Source organism: Amphibalanus amphitrite, unplaced genomic scaffold, assembly GCF_019059575.1.
Source record: "Amphibalanus amphitrite isolate SeventyFive unplaced genomic scaffold, NRLGWU_Aamphi_draft 001113F_arrow, whole genome shotgun sequence".
Taxonomy (NCBI): domain Eukaryota; kingdom Metazoa; phylum Arthropoda; class Thecostraca; order Balanomorpha; family Balanidae; genus Amphibalanus; species Amphibalanus amphitrite.
Window position 1 is genome coordinate 26,981 of NW_024882607.1, and position 27,504 is coordinate 54,484.

General features: G+C 50.6%; 1 protein-coding gene across 7 annotated transcripts in view; it reads right to left on the reverse strand.

Moving 5' to 3' along the window:
- Nucleotides 1–27,504, reverse strand: part of LOC122370242 (aldehyde dehydrogenase family 3 member B1-like) — a 43,307-nt gene continuing 15,803 nt past the window's right edge. For 3 of the 7 annotated variants that reach the window (XM_043345668.1, XM_043345670.1, XM_043345672.1), the window contains 9 exons: nt 19,381–19,524; nt 18,285–18,380; nt 17,053–17,438; nt 16,394–16,624; nt 13,210–13,410; nt 11,882–11,997; nt 2,077–2,212; nt 1,544–1,694; nt 1–907 (listed from right to left, as the gene is read on the reverse strand). In XM_043345668.1, coding sequence (XP_043201603.1) covers nt 866–907; nt 1,544–1,694; nt 2,077–2,212; nt 11,882–11,997; nt 13,210–13,410; nt 16,394–16,624; nt 17,053–17,438; nt 18,285–18,380; nt 19,381–19,524 — 1,503 coding nt within the window. In that variant the 3' untranslated portion in view covers nt 1–865. Of the gene's footprint in view, nt 908–1,543; nt 1,695–2,076; nt 2,213–10,941; nt 11,058–11,881; nt 11,998–13,209; nt 13,411–16,393; nt 16,625–17,052; nt 17,439–18,284; nt 18,381–19,380; nt 19,525–27,504 lie in introns of all 7 variants that reach the window. The other 4 variants (XR_006254543.1, XR_006254544.1, XM_043345671.1 and 1 more) reach the window with 2 other exon arrangements.

Sequence of the window (27,504 nt, forward strand, 5' to 3'; positions counted from 1 at the left end):
TGAACGCTGAAAACATCGATTTATTTCATTTCACGATGCACAAAGCAATCAACAACGAAGGCTTTGAACTAAAATCGCTTGACCAATCACATGCAATAAGACAACTAAGTTCAACTGAACTTATGGAGTCGGTGAATTCAGGAATTGCACTACTGTCTAGGCTGGTGTTGGGAAGGGGCGAGGGCGTTCAGAGTACGACGCGTGCCAGTGAAAGATTGGGAAAAGTTACGCTCAGTATAACACGTATCTATGACACTGTATGGCATCAGTACCTATAGTCTATTTATCACCACCAGTTTTTTTAGTGATAATCTTTGGACATAGATAAATCTCTCTAAAAGTGATCGCAGCAAATCAAAGCAATGACGTCTGTAGAAATGTAACTCAGCAAACGCTCCACTTACACAGCACATTCAAAACAAATGTCGTCGCAACCTCGATTCCCACCGCCTGAAGATCACATCTTGCATCCATATATGCTATACGCTCTAAAGTGATACCTATTTACACCGTAGGTAGAACAAGTTACATTAAAATAACTGACTAAAATCTAGCAGAACCGGTGATCTTGGTCGAAATATCCCGCGCCACGAGACCAGGGCGAGACCAGGTGTTTTCATCTTTATGGACACACGCCCAGAAGAGCATTCTAGCCACATCGCGGTGAGACGGCACTGACTCGGCCTCAGCACCGCTCAAAAGCAGCGGGACCGCTACATTAGCCAGTCTCAGCCCACGCCAGCTGTCCCAGACTGCGCGCTGCCCTGGCCCGGCCCCGGCGGCTCCACTGGTCCCGCCCCGGGCGGTCGCGCGATCCGCCAGTGGAGTGGAGGCGGGGGTGGCGAAGAAGCCCGTTGGACCCGTCTCACTGCAGAACGTACGGCAGGTCGTCGTCGAACCCGAACCTCTGCGAACGGGACACGACGAGTGATCAGGTATAGACAGTTAATGTCAAAGGTCGACTGAAGACCAGGGACAAGAGAAACAATTCAGGGCAGGGTGCACTGCGTAAATCATCCGGATAGCATTTTCGGTTAAACGTAGAGCTAAGTAGAAAAAAATCGCGAGACGATGCAGCAAAAAATAAATAAAAACTAACGATATAAAGCGTTGCCGATAGGCAGCGAGAGTGCTACACATTACACAATGCTAAATAGAAGCGAGATTCAACTTTGGTTTTATAATACTTGCCGAACTTATCGGAAAAGCTGCGGCACAAAATAAGGGACAATGTAAGTATTCAGCGTACCACACGCGCACGCACTTCGTTCGTATCAACAAAATTAGTATAGCGATCTATAAACATTATCGCATCAAGGGTAGCTATGCCATATTTTCAAATAAGAACGTTTTCAAACCGTAGCCTCGTCTTAACCCGACATTGACCGGGGTTGCATGAGCAGAGTAAATGCGCATTACAAACGGACTATAATATGGTGAGCGAATAGGAAAATCCATTCCTGATACATATTTATTGCTCATGTAACCCAGGTAAGTGTTCTTGAACTATCCTGCCTGACCTTGACCCGCTCCCTGCACTGACCTTGGCGGCGGCTTTGAGGGCGAACACGGAAGCCACGCCCACTCCGAAGGTAAACAGGTACTTGAGGGGCGTCAGGCTGGGCAGCTTGGGGTTCTTCAGCAGGTTCTTGGCACGCTCCATCTTCTGCGGCGTGTACGGCGGGTAGCGCACCCTGTCGGGCGGGAAGGGTTAGAGCGTGCTGACAGGAAAGTAAGACGGTATGAGAGAGATGTACAAAAGTTATTCAGCGGGAAATTATGCTTTCAGTCATGAATCATGGCTGGCAGTTGGCACAAACATTTAGACCTAACTGCAGTGAGAAAACTGACATAGGGTGTTGGCTTCTATCACAGCACTAAGGTACCGGGCTTCTAAGTTCTAGGTAATGTAATATAATGCAGCTTAATCACCGATTACGCCAATTAGCTCGTAAACACAACTTACGGATCAGGCATCACCGTACCACCCCAACCCACACCCTTTCACTCGAACGTCTCCAATCCGATATCTCCCTATCAACCCTCCCCCTCTCCGGCGGACGAGCCATAACTCACGAGCAGAGTTTCTCGACGAGGGGGTTGAAGCCGCGCTCCAGCACCGGCTTGTAGTGTGTGAACGTGTCGAACGAGAACTTGCCGTGGTAGGCGCCCATGCCGCTCATCCCGACGCCACCGAACGGCAGCTCCTCAACTGGGGGTGGTCGGGTCACCAGAGATGTCACCGGAGAGGTCACAGAGAGGTCGGCTCGGGTCACGGGAGGTCAGCTCGGGTCACGAGGGGTCAGCGGACAGCAATGGTACGGACTGTTTAGGTGAACGAGGGTGCATAATGCTATTATAGCTGTTTACAGCTCTGGTATTAGGCTTCAGACCGGGTAGTTCAGATTTAGTCACTTGGATTGACCTTGCTTGGACAACAATAATCAACTAAAAATATGAAATGTTTATTGAGAATGCACCATGGTCTATCAAAACTGGATAAGTAAATATCACAAAAATGCTGATAGCCACGATAAGAATTATCATCAGAGCGAGAAGCATTAGGCATTAGTCGACATTTCCAGGTACCTAAGGGTTAACAAGGTAACAAGATTACAAGGGTGCTGTGGAGACAAAATAATTATTATTCAAAGAACTTTGAGCAGTGACGGCGATGGAGAACACCAGATATTACCGAAACAATACAGGGTAAAATTAAATCGTGTGGAACGCCCTATCGACCAATACTTGCAGCAAATGTCACAGGTGTTAGGTTACGGTAGTATACACGTAATTGCAAAATTGGAGCCACAATCTAGGTATAAATCTAAATGGTCTAGTAGGTACATATGATACAAGACCACATCAAATATAACAATTTTCACGCCAAAATGAGCCATCAATTCCCTAAAATGCCGTCACTGAACGCAGCCTTCATTGCCTACACTTTTACAAACGCCTGGCACAATACCGAACCGGGTCACAGCAAATACCTACATTATCAAGCGTGACTAAAATCAATCACAATTTACGCGTCAACCCACACGATGCATCCTCTCATCCTCATCCATAGGATAACTCGCATCCAGGTGAGCAATGAGCATGCTGTCCGGTTTGGCGCACGCAATTCATTAAAAAATTACAGTGCCTACTGCCTAGCATAGTAGTGGTTATCAATCGGCAGCCGGTCCAAAGCTTGTTGAAAAGTTAGATATAGCTCGAGCGTATGAGAAGCCACATACCTACCTTCTTTGTCATGCGCAGGATCCGATGTGTGAATCTGCTGAATCACTCAACCACATTTCATTCTATTCTCAGTTTCGGCCCACAACTTTACACTTCTCAACAAATCCTTCTCTTTCAAGCCTAACACATCCTTCAAGCCCCAAAAACGTCCTTCCTTCCCTTCTCTCCCACGTCACAGCACCATACCTGCCATGTGCACGAGCACGTCATTGATGGTGACCGCTCCTGACGTGGTGTCCCTGACGAAGCGCTCGTTGACGCCCGAGTTGCTGCTGAACGAGTACAGCGCCAGAGGGGACGGCCTACAGCAGATAGGGGGTGTTGGAGGCCGCGGGGGCGCGCAACACAGTGTGATTGGAGGTAAGGGAAGGAGTTGAGGGCTCGATCAGATTGGCACGGGTGGAGAAGGTTTGAAAAAGTTACCCCGGCCGGCGACCGAAAGTCAGAAAGACGATGATGCTCAAATCTTTGTCAACGGTTATCAACAAACCCCTATTCTGTGGCATAGAATAATGGATGTCTGCCGTTTGTACGTTTTTTAGGGAAAACTGCTGCACGCAGGTGCGGAAAATTTCGTAATTGTAATGTCGTACTGCGCTGTGGGTAGCGCTTGGCTGGACGGACGGTCTGTGACAACCTATTGATCTGTGGCTGATCTATTAGAGTGTCCGTCCGAGAGCCGTACGACGGCTGACAGAGCCTGGGGGTCGCGAACTGGTGTGGTAACCGTTACGCCCACCTGGGACGCCCGAGTCGGTACGGCACTTGCGGTGTCGTAACCGGATCGGCGGGAACCAGCAGAACGCTGTTGGACCGGCGGTGAAAGTCGGAACCGAGCACTCGCCCACCAGTGGGGCGTCTGGTCGAGCAGGTCTACCCGCTAAGGCAGCCTGAGCACGAACCAGTGGCAGGGTCCGATCAATGACCGTGGTCCGACCAGGGTGTCAGCGCAATGGCCAGTCAGAGGCGTCTTTAAGGGCGCGGAAGCCCACCTCGGTCGACTGTGGCCGGTGCAACCTAGTCAGGTCGTTTGTGTGAATCTCCGTGTTCTTCCCTCGCCTCAGAGTAGCCGCTCTTCTCCAAATGCCCGAGCCGTTTTCTATGTGTATTTGTCTTGTAGCGAACAGCAGAGTCGAGAAACGAATTGACAATGTCGCCGAAAACCGCGGTCACATGCTGGCCGTCCCTAGTACTACCAATATGCCCGCAGGCGCGGCGAGAGACAAGCTCAACGTATGAGTCACCGTCCGGCTGCCGGGAGAGCCCCTACCGCGACCTTTGTCCACAGTCATGACGTCACGACAATGGGCTCCTAAACGTACGGGCAGCGGCCGCCTCAGGGGTGCCGCCGTGCAAGTATGAATATTCTACCCCTTTCTGGACACCCTTGCCTTGTTAATCGGACGCCACATGAGCCGAATTAAAGTAAAGTTTGCTTCTCTCTCTTGCTTGGGTCAGAATTAAATAGCTGACAGTAAAGTAAAGTAAAACGAAAGATCTGGCTCATTGCCAGCCTTAGTAATTTCCCCTTCCCTGGCGGTTGCCTTAGGCATGCCGGGAAGACAAAATTAAAAAAAAAAAAAAAAAAAAAGACCTTTGCACGACACGTTCTATAGCGTATGGCACAGCGGTTACTAGGAAGGTTGAGGCCAGCGGCAGGCCGGTTTACAAATAACAAACATGACGCGCAATTGACAACAGGTAACAGATTGATTAATAAAGCGGTGACAATATAAATGAGAATGACAACATGAAATGACAAATCGCATAGATGACAAATTGCATAGATGATCCCTACAGTACCCCCTCGCCAGACATGTCGCGGACAAAAGTGACATGGCGATATCTTACCGGAGGTCGTACGACGCGGCCGGAGCGGGTCGTCCGTAGTATCGGCTGAGGCTGCAATGGTGCAGCGTCAGCCCGAGCGACGGCTGCAGGGCGAGTTGGTGCGTCACCGTAGATCAGAAGCTCCGGGCCGCTGGGCTCATTGCTGAGCGGTGGTGCGGCCGGCGGGCCGCTGGACTGAGTACCGTGCGGCTGCACAGTCGGCAGGTCAGACTGTCGATGACCGGATTCGTCTGGCGTCTCCAGGAAGGCGACCTTACACCGGTCGATGCTGATGACCTCCTTTTTCTGTCGACGGTCGATGGTGATGGTTTTGGTGGTCCTTTCGGTAACCGGGAACGGTCCGTCGTATGGAGCGTCCAGCGGGTAGCGGTGACAGTCCCTGCGCACGAAGACGTGTGTCGCCGTCTGGAGTGCCGTCGGGACGTACGTGGCGCGCTGGACCGGACGTGGGAGTGTCGGCCGCACCTGAGACATGGCGCGCTTCAGGTCCTGTACGAAACCGGCCGGTGATGCTGCTGAGGCTTGGCTGCTGGTGAAGAACTCACCAGGAAGCCGCAGTGTGGTGTTGCCGGTATTGCTGCTGTTGCCTCTGCTGCTGCTGCTGCTGCTGTTGTTGCTGCTGCTGCTGCTGCTGCTGCTGCTGCTGCTGCTGTTGTTGCTGCTGGACGGTCGAATGGTGCCTTGCTGGAGCATCTTGTTGAACTCGGCACGTGCGATTTGAAGGCGCTCCAGCGGGAGGCGTCGTGGCCGCTGGTACACCGGTGGACCCTTGGTGACGATGTGGTGCGTCACGTTGTGCTTCACCGGTGTTGGTCCAGGTTTTGGTGAGGTCACATCCGGGTACCGGGCGAGGACAGCTGCGAAGCGAGCAGCAGCCTGCTCCCGGACGAGACGCACTCCGATGGAGCACAGCCTTGACCGCTCGGCGCTGGCGCAGACGGTGCCGTCCCGCAGGAGACGCTGGTTGGCAACGTCCACGACGAGGTGATGTGCGGCCAGGAAGTCGGTGCCCAAGATGGGTGTGGTGACGTCAGTGACGAAGAATCGATGTTTCAGGCGGTGCTGCTGACTCAAGGTGACGTCCAGCAGGCAGGTGCCGTGCACCGCGATCGGTGAGCCGTTTGCCGCGACGAGCTGCTGGCCGACAGGAGCAGGGGTCAGCGTAGACCCGTTGGGCAGGCAGCGGCGAGGCAGCACGCTGACCTGCGCCCCCGTGTCGACTAGAAATTGCCGGTCCGTCTCCGTGTCCCTCACGAAGAGGAGTGGCGCGGCAGGAGGGGCGCCCGTGCTTTGCGCCATCAGCACGGGGCGCCTCAGTTTTCCGAGGCGATCCAGGAGCACGGCAACTTGCATCGGCGCGCTTGGGCGCCGAATCGCTGGTGGTACCAACACAGCGTGTCGTCGTGCGGCGGCGTTGAAGGACGAGCCGGTGACGGGCGGCGTGACTGGCGAGGCGCCTGGCGCGGCCGGGAACGGCTGCGGTCGCGTCGCACGGCGTCCTCGAGTCGTCGGTTGCTGGCCTCCAGGCGCTCCATCTTAGCGACCAGGGAGGCGATGACGGTGTCCAGCGCAGGGGTTGCAGCTGGCGCTGGGGCTGTCACTGCAGCAGCGATGGGCGGTGCCGGCTGTGTGTACGGCTGTGCCGCGATCGCTGATAGCCGTGGGTCCGGTCCGCTAGCTTCCAGGTACCGGTCGGCCGCTTCTGCCAGTGCGTCAAGCGTGCTGTCGGCTGACAGGAGGGCGAGAGCAGCACGGACGGGTTGCGGTAGCCGTTGTTGAAACAGGGTACGGAAGAGCTCTGTATCAACCGGGGCGTCCCCGGCTGCGGCTAGCTCGTTGCGCATTGAGCGCAACAGCGCCGTCGGCTTCTGATCGCCGAGCTGCTGGCGGCCGAGCAGGGCTTGTAGTCGGTCGGCGCGTGACTGTGCCAGGCGGGCTTGGAGCGCCGCACACAGCACGTCAAAAGACCGAGATGACCGGATGACGTCCTTGACCTGGACGGCGATGTTGGCGGGGAGGTTTGCGACGAGGAGCTTAAACCTCAGCTCGTCGGAGTCGACCCCGCTGACGTCGAAAGCGCACTGCACCTGCAGTAGCCACAGGTCGGGCTCTTCCGGAGAGTATGGTGGTAGCCGGAAGCTAGCCATGGGCCGATGAGTTGACTCAGAGGCTGAAGCTGGAACGCTGGCTGGGTCTTGAGCTGCGGCGCCGGACTGTGCGCTGTCCGCGGGCATGACGAGAGGCTAAGGTCGAACAACGGAGATCACGTCGGGGTCACTAATTGTCGTACTGCGCTGTGGGTCGGGAGAGCCCCTACCGCGACCTTTGTCCACAGTCATGACGTCACGACAATGGGCTCCTAAACGTACGGGCAGCGGCCGCCTCAGGGGTGCCGCCGTGACCTTTGCACGACACGTTCTATAGCGTATGGCACAGCGGTTACTAGGAAGGTTGAGGCCAGCGGCAGGCCGGTTTACAAATAACAAACATGACGCGCAATTGACAACAGGTAACAGATTGATTAATAAAGCGGTGACAATATAAATGAGAATGACAACATGAAATGACAAATCGCATAGATGACAAATTGCATAGATGATCCCTACAGTAACAACAATTTTGCAACACGCCTGAAAATTTCGGACGCATGTCACCTAGTGCTAGGTCAGGTCATCAGGTCAAATTTGCTGGATGATCGTGCTAAAAATGCCATCATGCCCTTTGCAAAGCTTATTCCGTGGAAGTTGCAACCTTCCCACACAAACAAAATGTCAAATTTGACCGTTTTGACCCTCTTATTGATTTGAGCTCGCACCTGAAATATTATTCGCGACCGAGCCTTAAACAAGTAATCGAATGTTTTGTTTGCAGTGTTTAAGCTCCGTTATGTTCATGAACTGTGAGAAAAGTTGTCGGAGAACGCTAAAAGAGAAATTTGGCTTTTGATGATCTATGGTGATTTTATTATTGAGTTTGCCTAAAACATGACCAGATTTCTCTGATCACGTTTGTCGCTCTTTCAAACGTCGTTCCGCTTCTCGCCTCGTAGCCCAGTAGCCGAGTTAGAAGGAGCGTGAAAAGCCCACCTCTCGACTCAACGTGTTACGATAAGGCCACCACCCTGGCGCGGGTTAAGTTGGGGGAGCCTTGAGCCCCAGCAGCTCGTCCTTCTATCTCACTTATATTATCCTCGTCCTGTCTTGTGATGTTATTACAGTGCCATCTTACGATAACGGCCCTTAAATATGATTTACTTCTGTTTGATGAAACATGTCGGGCTCCGCGATGAAAAGACTTAAAAACATAGAAGCTCCAAAATGAAAATAAAGTAAATTTTCAAGACCTTTTCGAGGTAGATAAGAATAATGAGAGACGTTTTTATAGATGGCAGTTTTTTGTATGGAGACAGCTTTTAGGATTTACAAAAGTGGAAAAAGTTACCCCGGCCGCGCCGGGGTCGGCTGAAAGTTACCCCGGCCACGGCCGGGGTGGCCGGGGCAGGTTCTCCACCCATGCAGATTGGTGCGAGTTGGTGTATGTGCGAGAAGGGTGTGCCTATTGTGTCACTGAAAAATCGTGGAAAATTGTAAACATATAAACCGGAAGATGTGTGCAAGGATGAAGTATTTTCCTATTATGTGAAATTGAGGGTAGGAGGAACTAGTTCCTAACTGTTCGGTTTTATACGCGAAATATAACTGCTAAAAGGATAGTAAACAGAAGAGCAAAATATGTACAGCGCTGGAGTACGGCAGGATATAAGAAGAGTGATGACGAATTGTAGTAAAGAACGCTTCAAGCCTGCAAATTGTTTGCTTCTTTATCGCAACAAAGCGCTGACAAAGATCTCCAGCTCGACAGCCACGGCTCTTGATCACAAAAACGACTACATCTGCAAAACTTCTTGTGTAAAACAAATGTTGGACCACGGTCTCTCGTTCTGTGTTGCACTGACGTCGCACAAACAGCTTCCAACTCCGCTCCGCTCCACTCCATGCCAGCTCCGCGGTTTGGACATCTCGCAGCTCCCTTATATACAGGGTGTCCGGAAATTGATTGCGCACTCTTCTAGTCCACTTTACAAGGAAACAAAACATGCATGGGTCATGGTTTATTTACCGATATACCCTCCACCCAATCGCACACACTCCCTCATACGGTCGTGCATGCCGCACATCAGGTTATACAGTGTATCTGCACTAATGCTGAGCCACGCTCGCTGGAGGTTCCTGATAAGCGCTTGCTCGCTGATAGCCGGCTCCATCATGTCGAGCTCGCTCTGCACGATAGCCGCAAGTTCTCGATGGGAGACGGGTCAGAGCTGTTGCCCAGTCACACACCCTTGTCCCAAAACCCTGGGAGGTTGTCCCAGCACCACCGTTGAGTGCTGGCGTCGTGATGAGCTGAAGCACCGTCTTGCTGGAAGATCGCCTCGGACATCTTCGGGAGCAGCTCGACCTGTGTTGGCGCCCCCGTCTGCCTCTTCCGCTTATCGTGGACGCTGCAGACTTCTTCAGAACTCCTTCACGTAGTACTGGGCCGTCACAGTCTGACCGCGGGGGAAGATGTGGAGCTCTGACAGGCCCCAATGACTCATCATGGCTCAGACCATGAGTTTCAGCGACTGCTTCACCGTGTCGATGGCAGGCACTTCAGCACTGTTGTGCGCCCAGACGCACTCGTTCTGGCGATTCAGCGGGTGCATGAGCTCGAACACAGACTCATTGCTGAACAAGACGCGCCGCCAGTCCTGAATGGTCCAGTTCTTCTGCTCCCGGGCAAATACCAGACGCTTCCGCTTCTGGGCTTCGGCCAGTTTTGGCTGCCGGCGCAGATTGAGCGGTTTGAGACCCAGGCACTTGGCCATGTATTTGTGAACAGTGGTCTTCTCGACACCGCTTGACCCTTCTCAGTCAGCTTTTTGGCCAGTTTCCGCGTCGATTGGCGTCTTTGCAGCACGGCCTTAGCGAGCACGATTTTGGCCACTCTGCTCAGCACAGTTTTTCTCCCACGGCCCTTGCGATTCTCCAGTGCTGCACCGCTGCGGTCGAGAACCAGTCAGTATATGAAGGGTCCGGCGAGATACATCCACTTGTCGGGCAACATCACCTACCGTCATCCCGGTTTCAACCATTCCAACCGCGCGGTAGCGCGTCGCCAAAGTGTGCTCCCTCGCCATTCCCGATATGGGGCCCGCGCGCGAAGACTGACTCTCGGAAAGCGACCTGTGGCCACTCACTGCCGCTGGGGTCAGGTCACCTGCTGGGTCACGTGATCACCTGACACGCTGGGGTGCCCGGGGGCGGGGTCGCGAACCTCCCTAAGCGGTTTGGCGGGAGCACGTGCAAGATACGTGAATATGGACAGTGTGCAATCAATTTCCGGACACCCTGTATGAACGAGCTTTAGGCGTCTTTACACGAATATTCGGGTACGAGGTAAAGTGCGTCGCCTCTCCTTTCAGTCAGCTCTTCTTTCGCTGTTCACTGCGCTTTCTCAGCACATCTGCGTTCGGTGTTTGTTTACAGCTGCGAGCGAAATCCCTGACGTCAGCGGGAAGGTGCGAACTGCGAACGAATCATCTTTAGTCGCCGGGATCGTACGCCTGGTTGCCGCCGTGTCTTTCGTTTTTGTATCTACATACAGCGCACGAAGGTTTCAGAAGTTCGTTGAAATCCATGACTGACAATCATATGTTAGTTTACCTGATATTAGCGACGGCCTGCTGAAGGCTCAATCCTTACCTTTGGCTATCCGAGCTGTACACTGTTATAAGAGTATCGAAAGGGGAGTTTTATTACCCCCTGGCGGCGCTATATCACAGACTATGGCATAAAGCGTTACCTCCGTAGTGCATCAGCGTCTCGTTGAAAACAATGCCTCCGGATGAGGTTTCGGAAAGCATCCTCTGGTGCGTGTCCGCGTCCGATGTGAAAATGTAGGCCGCCAGCGGCCGTTCTCTGTAGGTGGGCACGCGTCTGGCGTCAGCCGGTGCTCTGTCGCCCCTCCTAGTCCCGGCCTCGGCCACACAGACACACACGGAACAAACAAGGGGCCGGTGGGCCCACACACGAATATATGTACAGACGGGGACCTGTCACCAACACTGACCGCACACAGTAGAGACAGATCACTGAAGAACGCAGCACAGAAGAGATAGGGATATGGGAGACTGGAGACTGGAATTGAGGTCGGTTGAGTTCACAGACTATTGTGCAAATAAATGGTATAGTAAGGTGGAACTGATAAATCAAATCATAAATTTATCCGACAACTCAGAGTGTGAACAATGCTAGAAGAACTGGTCTATGAAAACAGGAAATAGGTTGAGAATTTGGAGCTATTGGACACAATACCAGAAATAACGATTCTTAACTTATCAAACGCAGTCACCCGATGGGATCAAGGGTTGAAAGATGAGGAAGACATACCAAAGCACCACTTCACAGATCCTGAGCGACTCGATCAGACAAACAATTCCTGAACCGACAGGCGACAGCCCACAGCACAGACAGAATAACCCACCCGCTGGACCCACGGCACTAATGATTGAAGGCCAACCATAAGCGACGCGTGCAGTGAGGGTAGCGTGCAGAGCATGCAGCATGCCGCACAGAAGCCATGCGGTTCTAGCGGACATCACTCGTTCTCTTGTCATCCCCATCGACAGGGGCACGTCACCCGTGACGTCACTTGGCCGCCAGACGCGTCAATGACGTCACACCCCGCGTCACGGACGTCACCAGCTGCGTGACGTGACGTACCGTCACGTGACGTGACATACCTCCGATGTGGAACAGAGTATCGTTGACAGTCACACCGCCGGCGGTAGTGTTTTTGAGGAGCAGCGTCTCTGTCGACTTGTCCTTGGTGAAAATGTAGAACGCTAGGGGCTTGTCTCTGCAAGGCCGGCCCCGGGACAGTGATATTTGGGGGCAGTCGGAGATCGAGTCTCGGTCAGGAGACATGCTGAGACTGCCTTCACCGATAGAAAGTGGGGGAGGAGACAGCGATGCTATATTCAGATGCAGTTTATAGAAAGAGTAGCTGAGCCTTCACCATAATATATACAGGCTATGAAGCAGATAAGTGAAAACAGTGACTTAGTGGCAGTAGAACTGCGTTATTCAAGCTTAGTTGATGGCAGATGCCAGTGCTTCCTACAGAGTTGTGATGAGACTAAGTTGAATATGAAAAATGGGACGGAACAAGTCATGCACAATGCACATCGCAGTCAATAGGCATCAATAACATTCGTACAATTAACATTGAACAATCATGACACGCATCTAGATACTACGACGGAACATGAGCAACTGCAAGAAAAAACGTCACAACTGGCATATGTTGATATACAAACAGCCACAGACACGTCATGCCGTCAGTAGATAGGTGGGGAAAACAGCAGGCAGCAATCGGGGACCTAGCGGCCGGCAAATGACACCAACACACACTAGATACATGTCAGTGGCAGAACAAATCCACCCCCAGCCGAACAAAGCACACACTGCGTGGAAATCACTGAGACTTCGTACCAACACAGAACGCCACCTACCAGCCCAACCAACACAAAACAAGGGCCACGTATCATCGAACTCAACCTCCCCAACAGGTTCCTCCCATTTCCTCACACGGCATTTACTTTGAATTTCCCTCAAAAGCTACACAAACCGAACATCCCTTCCCAGACAAAAAAAAAACTACACCCTCCCTCTCGCGAATTTCCCACACTCCTCCGACAGACCCTCCCCCCACCCCAGCAACTTTCACAGCCCCTCCTCAACTTCCCACAGACAACAACCTTGCCCTCCTCAGCTTCTCACAAACCCTCCTCAAACAGCTCGTCAGTAGTCACCCCCCCCCCCCCTGTCCACCTCCCAATGCGCACACTTTTCCCTCCCCCAGCTCCCTCCCCCTAGCCATTCAGGATTTACACAGTTACCCACGACTACCCACAACCTATCTTCAATGAGTTCAACCTACGCACAACTCAACTCACTCCACCCCTCCACCTCCCTAGTCACAAACGTTCCCTCCCAACGTTTCCCTTCCCAATTACTCTCCACACATTTCCCTCCTCCCCTTCCATCTCCGTCCGTCCCCACGTCGTACCGGCTGTTGATGAAGTGGATGGCCTCGGCGGCCGACTGGACGGTAACGATGGGCAGCACAGGGCCGAAGATCTCCTCCTGCATCACAGAGTCGTCTGGCTTGACGTCCGTCAGCACGGTGGGCTCGATGAACAGGTCCTTGGCGTTGGACCGGCCGCCCAGCGCCACCTTACCAGACGACTCGAGCAGCTTCTTCACGCGTCTGTGGCAGGCGGGGAGGGTGGTGGGAGGGGTGAGTGATGTGTTATGTGAAGAAATCGTGGGAGGTGGATGCAAAGGGAAGATGAATGTAAACTGATGACAACAGTATTAGTCATTAATGTCAAGATTGAAAGAAATTCAAAACAATTTTTGGTCATTGATAAGACGAACATGATTATGTTCCAATGTAATAAATTTACACCATGTAGTCATGCTATCAAAGCCGGAGAATGCACTTTGGCCGTTCTAAATCGGACTGTCCAGACACCAGACCGGAATGTCACCACGACGTAGCGTCGCCTGATGGTACGAGACGGACTATCAGCTGATATATCCTCAGTATCAGTGGCTGGCTACTCAAACGTGCTCGTCAGTTCGAGTACCAAAGCTGAGCGCTGTCACTGAGCCACAGTCGAACGACAAACATGGTATTTCATCACCGACCCTCAATACAGAGTCGATTGGTCTAGCTGATTCGGTTCAACAACGGCGGGTTAGGCATTAGGCAATATCATGCCCTCCAATGGCTGAACGATAATGGCCTCTCATACGTGTCTATCCCACTAATGCCACTCTTGAGCTCAGCAAACATTCAGTGCATCTACCGCTGTTCAACTCAAATAAGTTTTAATCATTAAATCACCTGCAAAAGTACGCTCACACCGATAACATCTAACATTCAGGAACCAAACATTCTTAAAAATCCATTTACACCTGAAATTTAAAAGCTGGGGCATTCCACGATAGATCGTACCACTTTTTTCCAATTTGACACCCTCATCTCTCGGAATTTCACGAGAATTGGTCTCAGGGGTAATCAGGGGCTCTGAATCCACCTGTAACAATTTCAGGCTTATCAGATAAGTATTTTTTGAGTTAAGGTGTATAACATTTTTTGGATCTTGCTTTGCAGCGCTAAGTTTGGCGGGCTGTAACTCTAAGACGGATTATTCAAATGCCAAATGTTATATAACATTGAACTGGCAATGAAACAGAGATTAATATGCATTTTTGAAATTTCAAAAAATACGCTATTTTTGATATATGACATATCGAGTTTTCTTACATTTGTATTTTTTGGACTTTGGGACCAATTTTTTTGGAATTTTTATTTCTTTAAAAAGTATTTGGCTCATTGTTAAGAAATATGCAAAACATTAGGAAGGTGTTCTTTCTATAAATGTATTTATTTTACGTCACGATAACTGTTTCCAATAGTGATTTCGGGAGGGGAGCTTACAAATGGCGTGGTAAAGCTGCCTAATGACATCACGGGTTACTGAAATTTCAATTGAAGTCTGAGTCATCTGAAAAAAGTGAAAAGAGGGTTCATCCAACCCTCTTTCTTATAAGCGCGAGGGTGAAAAAGGCTGTTTGGTTCTGACATTGTTTTGGACGCCAATGACCATAGCTGTCCGAGATGAAAGATACAGGACGCATACATGGTGTCCTCCAGAGGTCTCACAACCTGTATATCTGGGAATTTTTTAAGGTTACATGAGGTCAGGTCGGTCACGTGACATCACTGTTATAAATCAATGGGGAAATATAAAAAACTGTTATTTTGGCGCCGAGAATGATCTAAAACTATCTCACGTACATGGTATCGTGATTTCATGCACTCCTTGCAAAGTCCAATGCTTCACTTTTGCATTGTTAACCTTGCGTGACGTCATTTATGACGTCATTAGGGTCGTACTAGTTTTTCGTCAATAACTCCCGATCAAATGGAGCTAGAGAGTCGGGAAAGCCACCAATGGACTCGGGAAGACCTTCCGAATCGAATGATATGCCATATGATACCCTTTGCCCAGCTTCGTGGCCTGAGGGGCTCTGACCTGACCTTGACCCGAGGTCAACTACTTAAGTTGACCTCACCCTAGCAAAAAGTATACCATTCGATGCACCTGAGCTAGGCGAACACAATGATGCCAAAATCGCGGCTCTGCGGCCATTTTTTGCGAAGTTATTTACTAAAAACCGAACCCGTAACTTCAGTCACTTGACCTGACCTCAGACGCTACCGGTTAACCTGAGACCTTAAAATCGGGTACCAATCGCTGCGACTTGTAACGGCACACACGCTCGTTTTTTTCCGCGAGGCTCTAGCTCTATTAGAAGCGAAACGGCGTGCTGGGGTCGTATCAACCCCTCCGAAACCCATTTTGTTTGCGGGAAAATGAGGAACTTATAGAAAGAACACCTTTCTAATTTTTTGCATGTCGATTTGCAATGACATGAAGTTAATTTTGAAAAAATAAAAATGTGAAAAATTTTGGTCCCAAAAGTCATTAGAGGCAAATGAAAAAATATTAAGGTTTTTTCTCAAAAATGAATTTTTTTCTTTGGAATTTTTAAATAGTAATATTAATTTTTGATTCATCGCAAGCTTAGTGTTGTTTATTTTTTTGTTGGTTGCTTAACCCGTTCTTGGGTTATAGGCCATCAAACTTACCGTTACAAACCGAAGTTAAAAAAAATGTAATGGAATATAACTCAAAAAGTTTTGATCTGAGAAGTCTGATATTTTGCCAGGCGTCTTTGGGGCCTATGATTACCCCTAGGACCGATTTTCATTAAAATCTGAGAGATGAGGGTGACGGGCCTGGTACGATCTATCGTGGAATGCCCCAGCTTCATCACATTTGCTTATCCCACTATATCTTTACCGACATCCAAATCACGAATGATTATTTCCTTTTTCTACCCAGCCGGTACCAACTCGAGCTAACTCACACAAGTCTTCCTCGTACCAACTCCCGCCTCTCCCTTTAGGTCGCTATTACCTCACTCTTTCGTCAGCCTCTCTCTCCTCTCTCGCTCTCGCTCTCTCTCTCTCTCTCTCTCTCTCTCTCTCTCTCTCTCTCTCTCTCTCTCTCTCTCTCTCTCTCTCTCTCTCTCTCTCTCTCTCTCTCTCTCTCTCTCTCTCTCCCTCTCTCCACCACTCCCACCATCTCTCCCTTCCCCTCCAGTCTAACACTCACTCGAAGTGTCGCTGGTTGACAATGCGCCCCAGTTCTGCCGCCTCCTCTGGCTTGTCCCCGAACCACTCCTTCAGCACCTGTTTGGCCATGGCCAGGAAGCGCGCCTCGGTCGCCTTGGTGCAGAGCAGGTAATCGGGCGCGATGCACGTCTGGCCCAGGTTGATCACCTTGCCCCAGAGGATCCGACGCACCGCGTAGTCCATGTTGACAGTCTCGTCCAGCCAGACAGGGCTGTAAGGAGAGAGATCAGATATGGCCAAATCAGATGTCGCGAGATCCCAGGAAGACGGTGAAGAAAAGAATATTCAACGTCTGTTAGATACAAACGAGCGCAAGATTAAACGATGTATAGATAAATACGAACGTAAAAAGTAAATGCATGGTTTTAGATCATACCGATTTAACCACCCGTTACCCGTTACATACACTTTGGTGCACCCCTCAAAGCACCAAACAAACAAATTGAGACGAAAACTTCTAAGGCTAATTCTAAACAATTTTCAGCATTGAGGGTTATCTTACACCAAAAGTACTACGGCACACGATGACAAAAAGCTCACAAGCTATCACCTACACCTAACTACTACCTCTCTTCATTCCCCCGGTTCGCGTCACAGCCCGTCCCTACTCCCTACCCCTCTGGCCCACACTGAACTGACCTCTTCCCGCCGAGCTCGAGCGTGACAGGCGTCAGGTGCTTGTTGGAGGCCTCGCGGACGATCTTGCCCACTGCGCTGCTGCCCGTGTAGAAGATGTAGTCAAACTGCTGCTCCAGCAGCTGCGTGCTCTCCGGAATTCCTCCGCAGACCACCGGGAAGCAGCGGCTGTCCACATACCGCGGCAGAGTGTCGGCGATGAAGGCAGACGTGGCCGGGGACAGGTCCGACGGCTTGATGACCACGCAGTTGCCGGCAGCGATGGCGCCGCTGACAGGAACCAGACTCAGCTGGAGGGGGTAGTTCCAGGCGCCCATCACCAGAACCACACCGTGGGGCTCCGGCAGCACATACGGCCGGTCCAGCATCGTGGCCAGGCTCTTCTGGACCTGCGGACCGAGGTGGAAGGGGAGAAGTTAGACAAGGAAATATGAGAGCGTCTTTCTGAGCATACGGGCAGCAGCACAGGGTATCGGAGGATCGTGCGGAGGGCTTAAGAGCCAGGAATTATACATAGACGAGCCGAGGAGTTAGAGAAGGTAGAGCTGGTAACTACCAGCAGGCGATGTGCTTCATTTGTATCAAAAGATTTGCATTATGGACACTGGACACATATAACTGATGAGGATGTACTGCAACTGTACCTACTGAGCATGTAATAAGTTTCGGCTCGGTGTAGTTAAAAGTTAGCACCCTGGGTTATTAAATTTCGGCGATCAGAAAAGAGCGCAGCAGTGGTGCTGATTGCTGAAATCGATAACCTAAAAGCAGAATGGTAATCGTACGGCAAGCGGTAACCTCACATTCAGCAGTGTTCGCTATGTAAATGTAGCACCACTCATTCTTCCCAATCTACAGTTCCCCTATTCAGTACATCTGTACCAGCCCATCCGAGCAGATGTTCGTCCGCCAATACGCTGCGGCCAATATTGTGTGTACTGTGCAGTGTGCAGGGACAATTGCCTGTCGCTGGGTCGACCCCGCCCGGTAGTTTACCGATGGTGCTACGTAACGGTTACGCTGCACATATGAGAATGGCACAGTCGACATGTTTAGAACAGGGTAATAGGGAGAGCGCCTGAGGTCGGTCATACTCAGTTACTGATGAGAAGAGCCGATGACGTGATGATGATTTGTAGTTATGAGCGCCGCATGATGTGCAGGGAAAGATTAAAAACGGACCCTAGAGTAGCGTGTACGAAGCCTTCCGCCCCTCCTCGCGTCCGAGTACTCACTGCCTTAGGTTTTGACCACTCGTCCAGATTATTCAGCATGGTCTTCACGTCGTTGATGAGGTAGTTGACTTCGGTGATCATGGCCTCAAAGGCGTGCTGAAACCAGTACAGTGTCGTCAGACTAGAAAGTTATGCATTTTATGTGAGCACTCGTAACAATGAAGTTTGACATTGGAAGTGTATGGAAAAAGGGTCAAAATAAAAGGGGTAGAAAAGACAAAATAAAAATTAAAAGACAAGGGCTCATCTATGCATAAAATATAAGCCCCTGCCAGGGTTGTGCTCGACTCAAAAAATTTTGCCAACTCGACTCATCATTCAACTTCGGAATGCCCTGACTCAACTCTGACTCAAACAAGGAGCTGATTTTTTCCCTTGACTCGACTCATGACTCAAGCGGCTCAATGAAAATATGAGTTGACTCAAACTTGACTCAAATTTTTTGTTGAGTCAAATGTGTTGACTCAAAATTGACTCAGATAAAAAATTGTTGAGCGGGGGGGGGGGGTAAAAAAATATGGCAGCAGGGCCAGGCCCAAGTTGTTAAGCGGGGAGAGAATGAAAAACTTATACTATATATTGTTTCTAAAAAGTTGAGTCAGCTGACTCATGTTCCTAAATGTTCTTGACTCAACTCAATGTCAAAAGTTATTTTACTGACTCAACTCTGACTCAACTCAACACCTTAATATTTTTGTCCGACTCAACTCTGACTCAACTCAACAGCTCAACATTTTATCCGACTCGACTCAAATCTGACTCATTTGAGTCAGAGTTGAGTCAAGTTTCTGACTCGACTCATGAGTCAAGCACAACCCTGGCCCCTGGACAATCTAAACAGGTTATTGGGTTACTTTTTGGTAAACTTGCATGCCATTTGAAGACAACGAGAACCATGTCGTCAAATACCGCATTGGAATTAACAGTGTCACAGCTGTTCCAACACATTTAACGTCTACATCTCTGGAACGCCTACGCCTTTCTGTACCATGCGACTCTATCTCGGACCTCTATGGATTGCCGTTATCCAACTTTTCCACAGTTCCCTAGCAAACACGTCCTACCTTCACAACGGCTACCACCTCGGCCCCCTCACCTTCCGAAGGTCCTTGTGAAGCACGTCCACCAGCTGCTGGCGGTTCTCCTCGTAGAATTTGAGCAGGCCGCGCAGGTTGCGCTTGCGGAACTCGAGATCTCGGGTGACGCCGTCATTGTACGCCTCCCGGGCCTGCTGGACCAGCTGTTGGCACGACAAATGGGGAAGGTCAGAGGGTGGAACAAGTGGACGTGATATAGCTCATACTGTAATTATGTAACTATTTAGTTACAGTGATGACACTGGATTTAATGACGTCACTAGCCGACCAGCGAGACGGGAAGAAAGCTCGTACGGATGAACGAAGACGATAAGTGAAACTGCGAGCTACAACCGGTTTTGGCGATAATATTTTTGCGTGATATGAGACGTCCGCGTCGACCCCCAGTGACGCATTTCAGGGAAAATGTCCGGTTATTCTCCGTCCTGTCGCATCACGCAGAACCTATCTCAGGTAGGTAATCAGTTTTATCAAGATGCACGCGGGACTTGCCCTCAGCTTTGGGAGCCGGAAAAACGTGGTCGTCAGAAACGCATCCCAGAGATGCCTCTCCCTCCCTATTATTTAAAGTACAAGCAGGGGCGGCGCCACGAATTTTTGACTGTGGGGTACTAGGGTGAAAAGGGCCCATGCATAGTGAAAGGAGCCCATGCGTGAAAAGGGCCCTTGCGCGGTGAAAAGGGCCCATACATTTATCATGGCGTAACCCGCGCTGTGCTGGGTAGGGGGGCAGTTTTTACGCCCCCCCCCGGTCAGTTTTTTTGCAAATATTTAAAAAATGGCGGCGCGCAGCGCCGCCGTTTTTGGTACACCTGTTCATACATCTTCTCCGCACATGTGAAAATCTCAGACCCGGGTCTTCAAGGTCAGGTCACCAGGTCACGTCAAGTGACCATAAGTCAATGGGAGAAAATTGAAATGCGCCTCTTTTGGACGAATGTCGTTCAAAACGCTCTCAAACATCGGTTCATACGTTTACGTATGAACCGATGTTTGAGAGCGTTTTGTCACAGGTGCAGTTTTCCGATTCAGTGTGTTATGTTTACATATACACACTGAATCGGAAAACTGCACCTGTGACCCCTCTGTATGCCCCTGAGGTGATCTCAGGTCATGAACGGTCACCAGTAGTTTTGTGGCCATAACTTTTGATAGAGACGTGCTAGAGCGGTGAAAACACGTCAGATGTGTTCAGCTCGACCACCAGCACGGCGTGGGTTAAAGGCACTTGCAATAGCAATCTAATAGTCGACAGTGAAAGATGATAGAACCTGGATGCTTTTCTTTTTTTCTTTTTATAAATTTAGTCCGAACCTTTTGATGGGAAGGATTCACAAGGACAGAGCCACCGCTAAGCGAAGTTTGTTGCAGTGACCCTGCCCTCTACCCTCCGATCGCGCAATTCCGATTCTATGGCAGAATTTAGAGTCCAAAGTTTAATGTGCGCACATAGCCGCGCACGGCCGGTCCCCTCACTGACTTTGCCTGCGCCTGGCCTGTGCGCGCGCACGGCCGGTCCCCTCACTGACTTTGCCTGGCTACGGCCTGCCACCAACCGCAACCATACCTGTCAGGAGGCCCATAAACGTCAAGCGCCCGTCGCGCTTCGAACCCGGACTGTTATAACCGGGAACGCGTGCTCTCACCACGTGGAATTCAACGCTCTTCCAACTGAGCTTACGGGACCGGCTTGCCTCGCCAAAAGACTAAAAACACTTAATGCAGTATTGCATACCTATTACCTACCAACAAAGATAACCAGCGTTATTTGCCAAATTACCATCTATTTGAAATGCCTTCCTTTCGTCACGACAAAGATGCTTTGATAAATTGCCAGCCTGCCAATTATTGTTCATATTACGGAATATGGACGAGTTTCTACTACTTTTTAACTACGGGGTGCTACTGTATGCAGCTAACACTGTGCACTGCTTACTGTATAGTGTATATCCCTCGCCGGACCTATTGGTTTTCTACATACGCGCCGACCGAGGGGGGGGGGGGCAATAACGACCCCCTCGGCGTTTCGCCCCTGGTGGAGCTAGCGCGTCGCGGAAAAAACGAGCGTGTGTGCCGTTACAAGATTCAGAGATTGATACCCGATTTTAAGGTCCTAGATCAACCGGTGACCTCTGAGATCAGGTCAAGTGCCCCAAGGTAGGGTTCCGTTTTTGATGAATAGCTTCGCAAAAAACGGCCGCAGAGCCGCGATTTTGGCAGCATCGTGTCGCCGTCGCTCCGGCGCGTCGAATCATATACTTTTTGTTTGAGTGAGGTCAGCCTAGGGTGTTGCCTCGGGTCACGGTCAGGTCAGCGACCCCAGGTCACCAACTTATCGAAGGAGGTCATGTCGCATATCATTCGATTCAGCAGGTCTTCCTGAGTCTATTGGTGGCTTTCCCGACTCGCTAGCTCAATTTGATCGGGAGTTATTGAAGACAAATTATGACCTTAATGACTTCATAAATGACGTCAGCAAGGTCAACATTGCAAAAGTAACGCATGAAACCTTACAATAACTGCATGAAATTATGCTTGAGATAGAAGGAGATCGTTCCCGGCGCCAGAATAGCAGTTTTAGTTTTCATTTTTCCCCATTCACTTTAAATAGTGAGGTCACGAAAATAACCTGACCTCATATGATCTTTAGGAAAAATCCGAGATATACGAGTACAAGTTGTGAGACTCATAATGGATACTAGATCCTGCAAGTTTCATTTCCCTGTGACATCTCCTCTGGCAGTGAGGGCGTTGCGAAGTTGCGACATCTAAAGACCGTGCAGACTGCAGAGGTTCACTTATGACGTCATCAGTCAGTGACCTGACCTGACCCGAAAGTACGATTGGTGTCAAAAGATCCGGCTTGAATCAAAGGTCAGGTATGCCAAGTTTCAGCTCTCTATCGCCGGCGTGTTTGGAGCTATCGCGAAAAAAAACTTAGGCCCCGCCGGCTCCTCAGCCGGCGAGGGTTGATTAAGACACAATTTCCGGGTAATTACCATGCACAATTTGAAATCCATTATTTTTGGTAAGAAATTGTGGTTTTAGAACGGGACAAGTGTTAGTGTTACATAATCTTTTTGGGGATAGAGGATGGAGCCGACTGCAGAGTCGGGTCGCTTTTCGTGGCCCGGAGTCTGAACGCTTTACTCTTAGCTACAGAAAGAGCCTCTGAGCACATGAAGGGGCCCCCTGAACACTTGACGGGGTCCTCTGAGCTACAGAAGGGCCGTGTGAATACACAAGGCCCTCTGAGCGCATGAATAGGCCCCTGAGAGCCCTCTCTTTATGAGGGCCCTCTGAGCGCATACAGAACGCTCGACGGGGCCCCTCTGAGCTACAGAATGGCCCTGAGTAAACGACAGAGTCCCCTAAGTGCATGAAGGGGCCCTCTGATCACTTGACGGGCCCCTGATCGCTTGACGGGGGCCCCTGATTGCTTGACGAGGCCCTCTAAGCCAGAAAAGGCCATATGAGTACGCGACAGAGCTCTCTAAGCAAATGAAGAGGCTCCTGGTTGCGCGTGACAGGGCCATCATATCTTAAAGAAGACTCTCTGAGCATGTAAAGGGCCCCTGAATGCCTGGCAGGGCCCTCTGAGCGACAGAAAAGCTCTGAGCACACGAGAGAGCCCTCTAAACGCATGAAGGGGCCCCTACTTCCTTGATGGGCGCACTCTGAGCACATAATTAGGGTCCCTGATTGCTTGACGGGGGCCCTTTAAGCTACATAAAGGCTCTCTGAGCACACGACAGGGCCCTCTGAGCGCATGAAGGGCCCCTGATCGCGTGATGGGGCCCTCTGAGCTACATAAAAGCTATCTGATCATATAAAGGACCCTTGAAAGTTTGGTAGGGCTCTCTAAGTGACAGAAGGGCACTCTAAACGCATAAAGGGCCCCTGAACGTTTGAGGGGGCCGCCCCTATGAGCTACAGAAAACCCTCCACGTACACGACGGGGCCCTCTGTCCGCATGCAGGGGTCCCTGAATGTTTGACGGGGCCCTCTAAGCCATAGAAAGGCCATATGAGTACACGACAGGGCCCTCTAAGCGCATGAGGAGGCCCCTAATCGCACGTAACGGGCCCTCTGAGCTACAAGAAAGCTCTCTGAGCATATAAAGGGTCCCTGAGCGCCTGACGGGGCTCTCTGAGCGACAAAACGGCCCCCCAGCGCTTAGAGGGCCCCTGAACGCCTGACGAGGGTCCTATGAGCTACAGAAAAGCCCTGAGTACAAGAGAGGGCCCTTTTAACGCATGAAGCGGCCCCTAATTCCTTGGTGAGGGCCCTCCGAGCACATGATAAAGGCCCTGCTTGCTTGACGGGGTCCTCTAAGGTACATAAAGGCCCTTTGAGTACACAGCAGGGCCCTCTAAGCACATGAAGAGGCCCCTAATCGCGCGTGACGGTGCCCTCTGAGCTACATGAAAACTCTCTGAGCATTTAAAGGGCCCCCTGAACGTCTGGCAGGCCTCTCTGAGCGACAGAAGGGCCCCAGCGCTTAAAGGGCCTCTGTACGCTTGACGAGGGCCCTATGAGTTACAGAAAAGCCCTGCGTACGCGAGAGGGCCCTCTAAACTCATGAAGGGGTCCCTGATTCCTTGACGGGGCCCTCTGAGCACATTATAAGGGTCCCTAATCGCTTGACAGGGGCCCCTCTAAGCTACATAAAAGCCCTCTGAATACACGACAGGACAGGCCTTAAAAGCGCCCCACCGATCAGTAGGGGCCTGTAACAGCCGCCTGTTAAATTTTTCAGCATTGGCCCTCTGTCGGCAATAGTTATTTGATCACTGCTAGAACCTATTTAACGGTTTTAGAGGGCCATTGCACGACTACCAAAAAGTCTTGAAAAAGTTCAGATTGGGCTCCTGACTGTGGGGTACTGGGTATATGCAGTACCCCACAGTCAAATGACTGTGGGGTACTAGTACCCCACGTACCCCACGGTGGCGCCGCCCATGAGTACAAGTCTCCTCAAATGAAACCATACAGGACATAGGGAGACGGATCTAATATTTCAATCACACCGATGGGTCGAACCAGGGTCGCTTGAGCTATCAATAGCAGCCAGGATGTTGGAAGCAGCTCTGGCTCACTCACTACAGAAAAAAAAATCATATCATTCAATAAGAGAACCTGGCCAGCATAAAAGTGTTCACCAGATAACCACAAGAATGAGGTGCCTTCGTTGCTGTAATGATCCCTCAACAAAGCAAAGTTGCATTGCATACGACATACCTACTCGTATGCTGAATGCTCATAGGCCACAAACAGGCATACATGACAAACTCCCTAGGTCCAGGCATGTTAGCTAGAAGCATACGAACGTAACGTTACGAATTAGGTCAGACATTACATAACAGTTCCTGCTCCACGATAAGACGGTAAGGCGATACAGGCCGCCCATATCTGACCCTCGTACTGCTCTGAGCCGGAAGCCCTTCTGAGCCAATGACAAAGCGAAGCCAGCCTTGGCGTGTGTCTCGCTCGCAACCGGCATACCTTAGTGACACCCGGAATCCCTATATGGCATACAGAGTATTTCCTATCATAACCGAAATGTTGGCAACGATTACGTAACTGTGAATGTGAATAAGAGGAGTCTTCACATGCATTAAAGGGACACTCCCACCTTAACATTAGTTTTGAGTTGAGATAGCCAAATTGGTGGCCATGGCCTGCAAATACCGGTTTGGGCACTCACAACATCGACAAATGCTTTAATTCGGAGATATGGAATTTCAAACTTGCAGTTTTCGGATTCTAAGGGGCTAGTGCATTGGTATGCCCCCTTAGAATTTGTGACGTCAGCGGAGATCTAACGATTTTTAAATCTTTTACTAAAACGTTTGGTAGCACGCGGTGGTATATGCTGCTTTGCGCGCAACAAATGCCGCACTTTCAAATAAAGTCGCTAGGAACAGCGGAGATCCCAAAAAGTAAACAAAAGTAAAAGTCTAATATCTTGAAAACCGGTGAATATTTTTCGATGAAATTTGGTAGATATTCGTTTTCGCTCTTTCTGAACCGAGCGACATCACTTTCGTGCCAATTCATTAACTTTTTTGAAGGTGGGAGGGGAGGGTCCCTTTAAATGCATTCTAGGTTTGTGTTACCGAGTCCTCATGGTTAGCAACGCCATGTGTGGATTGCTTAAGGTCGCAAATACAATACAATACAATACAGCTGAGTATGCGCCATCCTCTGTAGGGCAGTGGTAACTGTGAAAACCCGTTTCTCAGCAGGGAGGGACACACTGCTAGTCCATTAGACCCCGCTCAGACGAGACACCCAACAAAAACCCGTCTACACACCGGTCAGCCACGCAGCCGCTCGTGTTTTTCGTCCCACCCTCCCCTCCGCTCCGCTGACAGGCCACAGGGAGCTGCAGCTATACGGATACGGAACATCACCGTCGACCTCGACACTTCCGTGGTCACTAGGCAGTCCATTGCTAAAGTGACCGGCTGCCGGACTAAGCCGGCTGAATTGCCCGACCTCCGCACGGTGCCTGAGATTAGATGAAGTTCTGATATTTGATAGAGCGGTAGTCGAATTAATCCCATCAGACCATCAGCTCAGGGCATGTCTGTCGGTTTGATGCCCTTGAAGAAAGCTATGCGATGAACTCATTCAAAGAACTTAAACGTCTTCGAGGTTGTGAATGCTTTGCATTACAGGGCACAGCCAGGGGGGCGACACGGCTATTCGCGCAATGTATTCAGTTATGGGCCGCGCGGGGCCTCGGGATGACGCGGCTGGAGGCAACTGCTCAGCGCGCTAGGATACTTCTGGCGGGGCCGGGCGCTGAACGGTGTGCAATGAATGGGTTATGGGCGGGCAGACAGAGATGAGGTATTGAATTTTAATTGACATCAGCAATCGGGTGGGGAAGGAGAACGTTTCTAATCGAGCTTGGGCCGGGAAAGCCGAAAATGTCACGATCGGCTCAAAGCTGCGTCAGGGCCGAGTGCCGTACCATGTGTAGTATATTTAGGCGGGCAGACAAAGATGAGTTATTGGATTTGAATTCACCTTACCATCGGTTTCTGGTGTGGTTTGAAGACGTTTTTAGTTAAGCTCGGGGTGTAGCAACCCACTGGCGGATCCAGGGGAAGGCATTTGGGGCAAATGTCTTCCCCCACAACCGGGGCAGCGCCCGAAATCGCTTTTCGAGAATTAAAGAAAACTTCACAGCTTTTCTTAGGAAATGTTGGTTATTCACAGTACGCAAGCAGTACGGAAGGAATCGAAATCCGAATTTTTAAATTAATTCGGAGAAACCTTTTTGGGGTAAGCCTCCGCAGTGTCCAAGACCGCTTCCTGGATCCGCCAGTTATGAATAAGTCACGGTCGATACCGAGCTTCGGCGGGACCAGGCGCTGCATTACGTTGTACCTAAAAGGAAGAGGTGGACAGACACCTAACCCCACATCCTACTGCTATACCCGTGCTTCTGTGGGTGAAGCACTGAAGCATCACGGAATCCCACAGGACCTGCGAGTCGACGAGGTGGCCGCTTTGGCCGCCGGGTACTGCAGCTCCCTGGAGTTGCCTGGGACCGATGGTAAAACAACAGCTCCGGCGGTGCCCCTATGGGCCGTAGTAATTAGTGAATTCCCGTAATGCAGAGATCATATCCTCAATAATCGCCATTAAGATTTTATATTCCTAAGCAATATGACAGACCAATTATGCTTACCTACGTTCAGGCATTACCTCTGATGGTTATACGCCCATGAGTACCTACAACATGTGTTCGGACGGGGTGATCTTTCTACAATGTGCGCACCATCCATGGGCCTAGGATGCATCGAGGTTTAAAAGAATGCAGTCTGTAGATCAATCAACATAACAATGGTGGTATGCAACCACATTAAAATATCTCCCCCGCTCCCGCCGCGTTCCAACGCCCCTCCGTTATGCATTCGCCCTATGTGTCCGCCGAGCCGGCTTGCCTCCAATGACGTCATCGGCCGGCCGGCGGCGTTCAAGGTCAAACGGCTGGTGTCCTTACCTGGAGTTCTATAGCCTTGGGCACAGCAGTTTTTCTTCTGAAATGCCAAGCAGAGGCCGTAATGTGGCCCAGCAAACACACCACGGCCCCTGGAATGGTTGGT